Source organism: Meleagris gallopavo, chromosome 25 (assembly GCF_000146605.3).
Source record: "Meleagris gallopavo isolate NT-WF06-2002-E0010 breed Aviagen turkey brand Nicholas breeding stock chromosome 25, Turkey_5.1, whole genome shotgun sequence".
Classification (NCBI taxonomy): Eukaryota; Metazoa; Chordata; class Aves; order Galliformes; family Phasianidae; genus Meleagris; species Meleagris gallopavo.
This window is the reverse complement of record NC_015035.2, coordinates 220,988-232,052: the sequence shown is the minus strand read 5'-3', so window position 1 is coordinate 232,052 and position 11,065 is coordinate 220,988. Positions and strand designations below refer to the sequence as shown.

The following is an 11,065-nucleotide window of genomic DNA, read 5'->3' as shown; positions in this document are numbered from 1 at the left end:
GCTCTGCTCTCCCGGCGCAGCGCTGTGTGCGCGCCCCGCCCCGCCCGCTGCTGCCGCCTGCAGGGCGCCGTTGGGCTCCAACCCCTGTGCTGCGATCTGTGTGGTTCTCTGACCTCCGGCCCCAGTGAGTCTCACAGCAGCTCGGGATGTTTCGCCATAATCACTGGTGTTTGGGCACGGCTGCTGCCGACAGCCAGAGCGGGCACTGGCAAGCTGGTGCTGCAGGACTTAAGTACCCTGTCTGCAGGAGAGACCCACAGGGAAGGCGTTGTGCTGCCTGTCGCCGCCAGAACAGCCCGGTTTTGCTGCAGGGTTGGTAACTGATTGCTTCCCGCATGACTCGATGTCCCCAAACTGAGCCCAACCTGCTGAGCAAACCAGGAGTGCTGCTCTGCCCAGCAGCGAGGACAGAAGTGTCTGGGTGTGCAGACATCCCCCACCACATCTCCTCCGGCTCTGCATCGCGTTCCTGGGCAGCTCCTGCCCTGCTCTGAGCCCTGCTTGGATTCAGGACAGCTCTGTCCTGGAGACTGGAGAAGGAGCTGAGCGGTGGTGTGGACGTGCAGCTGGGCTCACGTTGGTGATGATGGATTTTGTCAATCCCAAGTCTGCAGCAGAGCAGGGTGCTGATGCCCAGGACCATCACTATTCCCATGTGGGACTGGAACCATTACGTCCTGTAGCACCTAAGTGCTTTCTGATTCCCACATGCTTTCATGTTTCTCCACAGCAGGGCTTCCCTGGTTAAACACCCTCCATCTGAAAGGCCTGAATGCTCTGCCGTGTTGTTCTCCATCCCTTTGGTACAGCCCAGCCCAGTCTGGCAGTGCCAGGACACATCCCCACGGCATCTCATCCTGCTGCACTCAGGAACAAGGGACTCAGAGCCCCCTGCCCTTACAGCAGTGTCCAGAGCCAGACAGACTGCCATCTCAGAAGCGCACCTTGCTTTTCAGAACCAAGGGCTCAGATGTTGCTCACAGCGCTCGGACACTAGAAGGCACTGAGCTCCCATCTGGAGAGCAGGATTGGGTCCTGTGCTGTGAGGAGCACCACACAACTCAGCAAGGAGGACAAGGAGAGCAGACCCAGGCAGGGCTGGCCCCCTCGAGTGGGGCCATATCTTACACACGTACATAAATACAGTTCAGAGAGGGGAATAGTGTTGGGAAGAGGCTCTGCTGCGCTGCACTCAGTGCGTCCCACAGCAGTCAGCAGCACGTGTGTCTGTGGTGCTCCAGGAGGGAGGTGGGCAATGGAGGTGCTCGTGGCATCCTTCACGGCAGCAGCTGCCAGGCAGCAGGGCAGGAGGCAGCTCCCACCACTTCAGGGTGTTCCTGTCCTTCCCTGTGACACTTGCTGGCACCAGGGCCACGTGCTCCCTGCTCATAGCACCTGTATCTCCCAGATCTGTGTGGGGCGTTCTTCAGCCACCTCCCAAATGATGGCATGGTCCCGGTCATATGATCGGCCACCTGCAAAGAGGAGAGTGGCCCCATCTGACACCCCATTTCTATGGGGTCCCTGGGACAGCAGTCCCTGTGCTGGCACCACAGCTTTACCTTTTACATCGAGAATCATATCCTCAAACATCTGGCTGTGAATCTGTCCCTGAGAATTGATGCTCCAGGCCTGACGTGGCATCCGGGTTTCAGACCACAGCACGGCCTTTGCTCCCTTCCCAGCTGGCCCGATGACCTGCAGGCTCATGGCAGGGGCAACCTGCGGTGGGAGGTGGTGGACACATCAGCCCCATCCCCTCCATTGCCTCCACCTGGTGAGGCTCAGGGGCTTTGGGTTTGGAGGTTTCATGTCAAAAGCATCTGGTTCTGGGGCGGAACATGGGGAAGGCAGGAAAACAATGAAAGGCGGGCATGATCAAGGTGATAAAATCCTCCAGTGTGGCAGAAATGCATTCATGTCTCCAGGAGAGACCAGAAGAAGGGAGAATCAATGGGCTTTGGTGACGAGGCTGAGGTTATACTGGGAAAAAACAGGTGCAAGCCCTAAAAGATCTGTCTGGGGCATTCCCAGGTCCCCTCCATCTCCAATCTGCAGCCCTGACCTGGTTTTTGAGCAGCCCATCCTCGTAGTACCAGACGGAGCTGCTCTGCTCGCTCAGGCTGGAGACCACCACGCGCCCTGCTTTCATGTCCTCCACGTCATCAGGGACAGACAGGTAGAGCTGCAGCTCCTTGCTCCTGATGCGGAAATAGATCCGCCTCTGGAAGGAGAGAAGCTCTTTTTGCTCAGGATCTCTGCAGCACCCAAGAATCACATTGTGCATGTCTCAGCGCCAGGGTGATGGCTGTGGCCCTGGTTCATTTCACAGCTGGCACAGCATGGCTCGCCATGCTGTGCTGCCAAGGCATTGTGCAAGGTGCTTGCCCGTGGGGTGCATTTCGCCACGACAAATTGCAGGGAGGAGCATGGAGCCGAGGTAGGTTGGCGGCACTTTTCATGGGTGAGCACTGGCAGCAGCGTGCCGCTTTCCCCAGCCCCATTGCACCAGGGCTGGTTTGGGGCTCCCTGGGTGCTCACCTGGCGGATGGGGTAAAGGGACCCCACGTGCTGCAGCCCACTGTAGGTCAGCCAGTTGGTGATTTCAGTGCACTCCAGCAGCCACTGGCGGCCTCGGAAGTCACCATGCTCACACAGCACCCAGCTGCAGAGACGGGCAGAGTGCGGTCAGCCTCAGTGGGCAGGCATCCAGCTGGGATGGGAACACTAGGGCTGGGCTCACTTACATGCCACCTTTGACACGCACTGACAGCACGTGGTTGTTGAAACCCTCTGCCTGGAGACTCCGCACTTCATTGTTCAGCTCGATCTCCTTCCCCTCGAAACACTCCAGGCCATGCAGGAAGATGGAGGGCTCCGAGAAGAACTGCAGGAGGGGGCAAAGATGAAGGTGTAAAGGGAGAAAGCTGGGGAAAGCCAGCACCCACGTGTATGGATGGGCTCTGGGGCTGGAAAACAATGCTGCAGGAAACAAGGAGGCTCCTGAGGGCTTCTGCCCCAGCAATGTTGGATGGACACTCACCACTGGGACCTTCTTCAAGGAGCAGATGATGGTGGAGGAGAGGCAGCCCATGGCACCCAACGTGGGGTACTCACCCTCGGACAGCACATGCTGCTCCCCAGTGAAGGCCTGGCTGTCAAACAGGATCCAGCTGGCAGGGAGCAGAGGAGCATGTTTGAGCTGATGCAGCCATCATTGGGGGTGAGTGTCTCCCAGGACTCCCCATTCTATTCCCCGCCATTGAGACCCCAGTGCCCTACCTGCCCCCACGAACCCTGCAGGAGCGGGGCACAAAGTTGTCGGGCAGGGCACTCTGCTCGTCCTCAAAGGCAAGGTGTTCCCCCAGGAAGTCAGGCTCCGAGAAGAGCAGAATCTGGGGAGGGGGCATGGAGGGACTCAGTGAGGCAGGCAAAGCAGCACTGTCACCATCCCACAAAGAGTGGTGACACCAAGATCAGTGTGTCTCCCTCCATACCTTGGAGACGAAGTGCAGGTTGTGTTCCCTAACCTGCAAGCAAACAGAGTGGGACTGGTTGCCAGCTCACCCAACCATGAGGCACCCATGGGTGTGCAGGGGGGATCCAGATTCTGGGGGTCCATGCACACCCACCTGCAGGATGGGCTGTGCTGAGGCAATGCGGCAGTTGGTGGCCCCCCAGTCCTCAAAGTTGCGATACACTCCCTTCTCCAAGATGTATTGCTCACCCGAAAAGTTGGGGCCCTCGTAGGCCACCCACCTGCCAAGGGGGTGCAAGCTCAGGCTCAGGTTTGGCCATCCCTATGTCCCTTCTGTCCCTGTGTCCCATGTTCCATACTCACACACCACTCAGCACATGGATGGACTGTGTGATGGTGCCATAGCCGGCCAGCTGCGTGTCGGGCAGTGCCTCACTCAGCTCCACGCTGGGACCCTCCTCAAAGTCCATGGCCTCGAAGAGCACCAGCGCCGGGTCAGAGAAATCCTGCAGGGACAAATCCCGAGCCCTCAGTTTGTTGTGGGGAAGGGATTGGAGAATGGCTGCTCTCCATAATACATGACCTCATGGCACGTGGGATGGTCCAATGCCCTCACCGTCCGTATGAGCCGTAAGGACATCAGCTCCTTGCCGTAGCCACCCCACTGCCGCCAGTCCTGGTACTCTCCTTCCTCCAACAAGTACTGGTGGCCACGGAAGCCCTCCTTCTCATAGCCAACCCAGCTGTGTGCAGGACACTGAGATCAGACGAGCACTGAGATCCTCCCAGCCGAGCGTCTCTGATATGTGCCACCTCACTGCTGTCCCGCAGCCCCCAAGCCCTCTCCTGTGGGTGACCCCACTGCTCACCAGCCACCCAGGACACGCATTGAGCCCACAGTGGGCAGCGGCAGTTCAGGCAGGCGCTTCAGGTTGTAGACATCCCGGCTGATGATGAAGCTGTGTCCCTGGAAGGCCGTGTCCTCATAGATCAGCACCTGCGGCTCGCCAGGACGCTCCACCACCGGGCAACCCTGGGAAATGGAAGTAGAGGCAGAGTGATGTGCTCACACAAAATACAGCCCCAGTGCTCCAACAGCCATTGCTTACCAGCCTGATGGGATGCATGGAGCAGATGGATGGATCCTTTGCTCCCCAGGCCTTCAGGTTGGGGTACCCGCCTGGCTCCAGGACATAGGGGTCATCATCAAAGAAGGGCTTGGAGTAAACCAGCCACCTAGGGAGGAAATACCCAAATGCTCGTTGGTGGCTGGGAGCATCCCATGCCAGCAGCACCCCACTCCCTGTCCTGCTCACAGTCCCGAGTGCACAATGATGGAGGAAGCAGTGAGTGACTGCCCCTGCACACGGGTATCCTCAGCCGAGTCACTGAACTGCAGCCTGGCACCTTCTCCATTTTCCTCAGCAAACAGGCTGATCTCAGGCGTGCGGTAATCCTGGTGTGGGGAGAGCACAGAATGAAGGGTTGCTGAATTTGGGAGGGCTCTGCACCCCATTTTCCAGCTGCTCACCTTCACCACCCTCTTGAAGGAGCCGATACGGAAGGGCCGACTGCCACGTGGCTCATCGCTCTGTCCATACACTATCCAGGGGTTATCAATCTCCACATCCCCCTCTGCCAGCACACATTTGCGCCCATGGAACCGTGGTTTCTCATACATCACCCACCTGCCATCAGGGAAATGCCCATTGCCATGCTTACCAGTCTCTGCCTAATGGCAGAGTGCGGGACATGGCCATACGGAGCCTCCAGCAGCATGGGTTGGGTGGGGACATCCTGTCACCACAGTACTGGCTCATGGCCATAACCATTGCCCGTGGCAGAATGGTGACCACTGAACATGGGTTGTGACACAGCCTCCTCCCCAACTGCCCCCAGCCGTGTCCCTGCATGGTCCCTACCCGCCACGGATGACCCTGATGGAGATTTTGTGTGACAGCTCCCAAGATGTAGCATCGGGGACATCACCCCAAATCTCCCGTCTGTGCCCTGCGAAGCCGGCCTCAGAGAAGAGGATGATCTGGTTGGGGTGACAGCAGAATGCTCAGCACCGTGGCCCCATGGCCAGCCCTGCCCAGCCCCGGCCCCATGCCCCATACCTTTCCGGGTCTGGTGTTTATCTTCACAGAGCCCTCCTTGTCATCCTGCTGTGCGCACCCGAGGACACATGAAGAGTGCAGAAGGACATCAGCCGCACCAGCCATTGCCTCAGCCCAACAGAGCAGTAGCCAAAGCCTCGCGTCTACAGCCAGCAAATCCCTCCCACTGCCCCGAGCAGCCACACCTCAAGCATTCCTGCACTGCCTGGAACAGCCTCTGCCCAGCCCCTGCCCTCTTCACTCATCCCCGCACCCTCCTATCCCCAGTCCTACACCTGCCCATCCCAGTACCCTCTCATTACCTACACTAGTAGCCTCGTAGTGCTCATTCTGATACCTTCCCATCACCCATCCCAGAACCCTCCCATCTCCAGCTCAACACCTTCCCATCCCAGTACCCTCTCTCACTGCCTATGCTGGTACCCTCCCATCACCCATCGCAGCACGTCCCATTGTACTGGCAGTTATGCAGCACAGCTTCCCCTAATACAACGCACCATCTGTAGGCTGGAAGCAGGGGAAGATGATCAGGAGGTTCAGATCTGACACCCCCTAAGTGCCCCAGCACCCTCAGGCACTGCTCCAGGGCCACACTCACCGGGATGTCGGTGGGGTATGGGGTTCCGGCACTCTCTGGCTCTTCAGGAACAGGAGGACTGTGGTCATGACTCAGTGCTTCCAGCTCAGTGCTGGGGTGGTCACTAGCACCCATACCATTGGAGACCCCATTGTGGGTGCTGGCAGAGGACACGAAGCGGCTGTAAAGCATGCTGTTATCCAGGCGTGAGTAGGGCTTGGCCTCATCTGCTGCAGCTGCACGGTGCTCCAGGAAGTCAGAGAGCAGTGCCATGCCTTTGAGGACATTTCCTCGGAACAAAATACTGTGCTCACCCGTGGCCCTGCCCTGCATTGGCCCCCCCAGGAGTGAACCCAGCTCCCCATTGCCATTCTGAGCTTTCCTCAGTGCCTTCTCCCCAGGGCTCAGGTAGGGGTTCTCGATCTCCTCCTCCTCATCATGGCTCTCAGTGCCCTCTGGGGGGGTCTCAGCTCGTTGTCCCCCCCTTCCCCATGCCAGCAGCTCCTGCAGGGCAACAGGCAGTGAGATGTGGGTGCGTGGGGCCACGCAGTCCTCGTGGATGGGTGGCAGTGCTGTGCAGCGACCCAGCACTGAGGGCCGGGGCTGGCGTGGAACCTTGGGTGCCTTTCGTATCTCTGAGGGCTCCATGTTGCGCAGCGTGTCCACAAAGATCTCCATGTCCACCACCAGCTCAGGATCCTCCTCAGATGCATCTGGGGGACTCTCTGATGCTGGAGCTGGGGACTCATGGGAGGTCTCCGGGATGCACTCAATTTGGGGCTTTGAGATGCTCTTGGATTGAGGTTTGGAGACACTCTCAGGTTGAGGGTTTGGGGTGCTCTCAGGTTGGGGTTTAGGGACACCCTCAGATTTAAGTTTTGGGACATTCTCAGGTTGAGGTTTTGGGGTGCTCTGAGGTTGGGGTTTGGGGATGCTCTCATGTTGGGGTTTTGGGACACTCTCAGGTTGAGATTTTGGGGTGCTCTCAGGTTGGGGTTTAGGGACACCCTCAGATTTAAGTTTTGGGACATTCTCAGGTTGAGGTTTTGGGGTGCTCTGAGGTTGGGGTTTGGGGACAATCTCAGGTTGAGGTTTTGGGACACTCTTAGGTTGAGGTTTGGGGATGCTCTCATGTTGGGGTTTTGGGACACTCTGAGGTTGAGATTTTGGGACACTCTCAGGTTGAGGCTTTAAGATACTCTCACTTTGCGGTTTTGGGACACCCTCAGGTTGAAGTTCTGGGACACTCTCAGGTTGAGATTGTGGGACACTATCAAGTTGGCATTTGGGGACACTATCAGGTTGGGGTTTTGGGATGCTCTCAGGTTGACGCTTTGGGACACTCTCAGGCTGGGGCTTTGCAGTGCTCTCAGGTTGGAGTCCTGCAGTGCTCTCCATAGGAGGCTCGGGAATGCTCTGTGTATCCTGGGCCACACCATCATGATTCTTCACCATCTCACCCTCCTTCATCACAACTTCTGTATCTTTTGGAGATGCTCGTGCTCCACATAACAGCTCAGGTCCATTGCTTGCTCCCTTGGAGATGTTTTTGGAGATGCCACCAGCTTCCTCAGAGCTCTCTGTCCTAGGCTGTATGGCTGAAATAGAGCCATCCCTATGCACTGCACCTCCTTCTCCCGCTCCAGACCGATCTGTCAGAGGACACTGGGCACTGGTTGTACTGGTTTGCAGGTCCTGGGGTTTGTCTCTGCCTCTTGGCATTGCATTGGTCATGGATTCATCTGGCTTTGAACATTTCTCCCTGGAGGATTCCCTGGTATCCAGGGTGCTCAATGAGCTTCTGCCACGTGCTGTAATCTTGGTGATGCCACCACCATCTGGCTTACAGCCTCTCTGATGCGATGAGGGCACAGTGATGGCTTTGCACGCTCCATTTTGGGTTTTCCTGCCCTCCTCTGCCTCCCTGCCCTCCCGCAGCACAGTGACATGCCTGGCCCTGGGCTTGGGGTCACGGGTTGAGCGCTGGCAGCGGGGCGCGGTGGGGAGCAGCACGCCATGCATGTAGCTCTCGCGGTGCACGGGGACATCTCTGGGCGCAGGCACTGTGTCATCCTCCCGCTTCTCCTCCCGCCGCCGTGGCGAGAAGACCTGTGAGAAAATGGGGCCGTGCGCTGCCAAGTCCTTCAGGATGCTGACAGAGGACGAACAGCTGCGCTGCGTCACCGCGCTCGGCCCCGACGCCGTCTTCTCCACAATCTCCCTCTCCCAGGCCTGCAGCAGCAGGGAGACGCGGGAGGGGCTGCCATCCCGCCCCCCCCCTCCTGCCGTGTGCTCCAGCCGTCGTGACACCAGCGAGACTTTCTGGAATCGGGATCGGCTCTCAGGTCCGGGTGCTGCTGTTTGCTTCATGCTCAGCTCGGCACTGGAGACGAAGCCCTTCGCCTCACTGTGCTGGAACGGCAGATCCATGCGGGCCCTGCCACCACGCAGCAGGGCTGGTGGAGCTGCAGAGAGAGGCACCGGGAATCCAGCTGAGCTGAGACCCCAAACCTTGAGCCCATCCCTTAGGATGGTCCTCCCCTCCATGGTCCCTTAGAACATTCTGGGGGGTCTCAAGCACACAGATGTGTGTGCTCCTTTGTGTCTCCTTAGAGCCCCTCTTGGGATGCTCACCCATGCATGACCCGGGGTACCACCATCCCTTCATTACAATGAAATAAAATTCAATGCTATGCAACAACACAACATGAAATGCAATGCAATGACATGACACAACATGCAGCACAATGCAACGAAATGCAACAAAATGCAATACAACTGCATGAAATGTAAGAAATGCAATGACATGCAATGCAATGCATTGAAATGAAACGCAGTGCAACAAACTGCAATGCAACAAAATGCAATGCCATGCAATGTCTGCACGTCCCAGCGCTCTGCCACACCACCTGGGCAGGATCTGGCTGTGCTGTGCTCTGCCCCGAGCTGCAGGATGAGTCAGGAGGGCGCAGGACTGCACCGAGTCAGCAAAGACAGCAAACAAACAAGCCCAAAAAATAACAGGGAAGCAGCTCCATGAGGTGAAAGGGCCTCAGTGGGGCTGTGCCATAACACCCAGGGGTTTTGCAGGAGGTTGGGGCCAGCAGCATCTTCCCTTGATCATGGCAATTATTGCTCAGCAAAGATGGGATTGCTCCATCCACATATGAGGCCCCATTGGCACAAGAAAATGAGCTGCGTTAATTACCCGCTGCTTGCACCCTGATCAGAGCAGGCACCAAGCACCCTGTGCCGTGTCCCCATGCTGGGCAGTGCTGGATGCTGCCGGGGAGGACATGGGCACCCTGAGGCCGCGACTGGCAGAGTGACGCCATGCAGGGCTGTCTGACTGCCCCAGAATGGTTTTATTGCTGTGTTTGGGATATGGAAAGCAGCTGACAAAGCAGCTGTGGGTGAATGAGCCGGAAGCGTGGCAGCATCTCAGCATCTCAGCATCTCTCAATTAGGGGCTGTTCGGTGTCCCCAACCCAAACACCAGCTGTATATGGGCTGCAGGGACAGCAGGAGGGGTTAGCACTTGGGTATGGCCCAAAGAGTGGTAAAATTTAGCACTTTCTTGGCTGGGGATGGGGAAGGCCCTCCATGGGCTGATTCCTCATGATGAGAAATGGATTTCTCCCATGGGGCCACTTCCCCCATCCCTGAGTCAGCACTGGACGCTTCCCATTTTGGGGTTCACCCGGGGCTAGACCCCTCCAAACCCCATCACATCTGCTCTGCCCTCCACAAGAATATTTCAGTGATGGCATAGGAACATTGGATCCTGCCCGCCTGCCACACACCCCAGCCCGGCAGGTCTTTCTGGTCTATATAGGAAGGGTTGGTGTCATTTTGCAGTACGCTATGAGACCATGTCTGGGATAGCAAGCAGGACTGGATGTAGGAAGAGCTCAGGCAGGGGCATGCATCTGCATCAGCAAAGCTACATCTGGATCCACAGAGCCACTGCTGAATCCATAGGGCCACAGCTGGTTCTGGCACCCAGCGTGTGCTGGGGGTACAGAGGGCACACCACCTCCATGCTCTGCAGCCCTGCCTGGCACCAGCACCCCAGATAGAGGCAGGTGAGGATGTGGCCGTTCCTACATGCTGGGACACGCTGCAATGAAACCCAGCTGTATTGTTGCAATGGGCACCTGGCACAGCAATTAATCACCTGTCCCACCCAAGCAAACCTGCTCAGCTAATTGTTGGCTCCTGCTATTCAGAAGGGTCTCTCAGTAGCCTGATCAGGGCTCCTGGAACCCAATTAAGATGCCTGCAATGTAACGAAGAGACCAAGGGCTGGGTGGCAGCAACCTGTGGCCAGCTTTGAGCTGGTGGCCATGGGGAAATCTGGCCCTGCAGACACACTGGGATGTTCCCAATGTCTGCAGGTGAGAGCGGACCCGCTGCCTCCAGGAAAATCAAGAATTTGGTTTGAGTGGCTGCTGCACAGATCAGGACTAATAATTAGGGCAGGGCAATTTCCATTTCCCTTTTTGTTACCCGGTGCTTCCACAGGCACACGCCCTGCAGAGAGGAGGGAATGTGGGTGGGCAGGGACCCTGCTATCTGCTAGCCACAAGGCAACTGGGGGTGGGTGAGCACTTCTTTGTCCTCAATGGGCGTGAGGATGTGCTTTGGGTTGGGAATAGGGTTAAAAGCCTGAAGGAGTTGAAGCCGAGTGGCAGAAACGGGCTCTGCGACCCAACCCGTGCCGACATCAGCTCAGGGGGACCAAACGGCAGCACCGGCACTTGGATCTGAGCACGGCTCCGAGTGGCAGCAGGTGCCCTACAGCTCCTGGCCCCCACAGCATCCACAGCCCCAACCCACACCCCACGTACCTGCCGCCCGAGGGTCCCGCCGCGCCGGGTGGGCACCGCA

The 11,065-nt window shown here is 57.7% G+C and overlaps 1 protein-coding gene across 5 annotated transcripts; it reads right to left on the bottom strand.

The window, feature by feature from the left end:
- Positions 1-1,093: 1,093 nt before the first annotated feature.
- On the bottom strand, positions 1,094-7,374 carry CRYBG2 (crystallin beta-gamma domain containing 2). 5 transcript variants are annotated; one of them, XM_010723235.3, is made up of 18 exons: positions 6,197-7,374; positions 5,599-5,646; positions 5,401-5,519; positions 5,010-5,166; positions 4,795-4,934; positions 4,588-4,714; positions 4,348-4,511; positions 4,095-4,221; positions 3,842-3,984; positions 3,633-3,759; positions 3,498-3,530; positions 3,283-3,395; positions 3,044-3,173; positions 2,748-2,887; positions 2,542-2,665; positions 2,066-2,224; positions 1,563-1,722; positions 1,094-1,475 (listed from the first exon to the last, which is right to left on the bottom strand). In XM_010723235.3, exons 1-18 carry the CDS (start codon positions 6,851-6,853, stop codon positions 1,387-1,389), a joined length of 2,757 nt encoding a protein of 918 aa, XP_010721537.2. In that variant the 5' UTR covers positions 6,854-7,374; the 3' UTR covers positions 1,094-1,386. The 5 variants fall into 5 exon arrangements, with proteins under 5 accessions (XP_010721537.2, XP_010721536.2, XP_031412642.1 ...); XM_010723234.3 differs by having other exon boundaries at positions 4,795-5,166; XM_031556782.1 differs by having other exon boundaries at positions 1,094-1,722.
- Positions 7,375-11,065: the final 3,691 nt, after the last annotated feature.

Coding starts and splice junctions, on each gene's coding strand:
- CRYBG2 (XM_010723233.3), bottom strand. CDS start 6,853: ATGGAGATCTTTGTGGACACGCTGCGCAACATGGAGCCCTCAGAGATA. Junction 5,520..5,598: donor TAAACACCAGACCCGGAAAG/GTATGGGGCATG, acceptor CACCCCAACCAG/ATCATCCTCTTCTCTGAGGC. Junction 4,715..4,794: donor ATCATTGTGCACTCGGGACT/GTGAGCAGGACA, acceptor TTTCCTCCCTAG/GTGGCTGGTTTACTCCAAGC.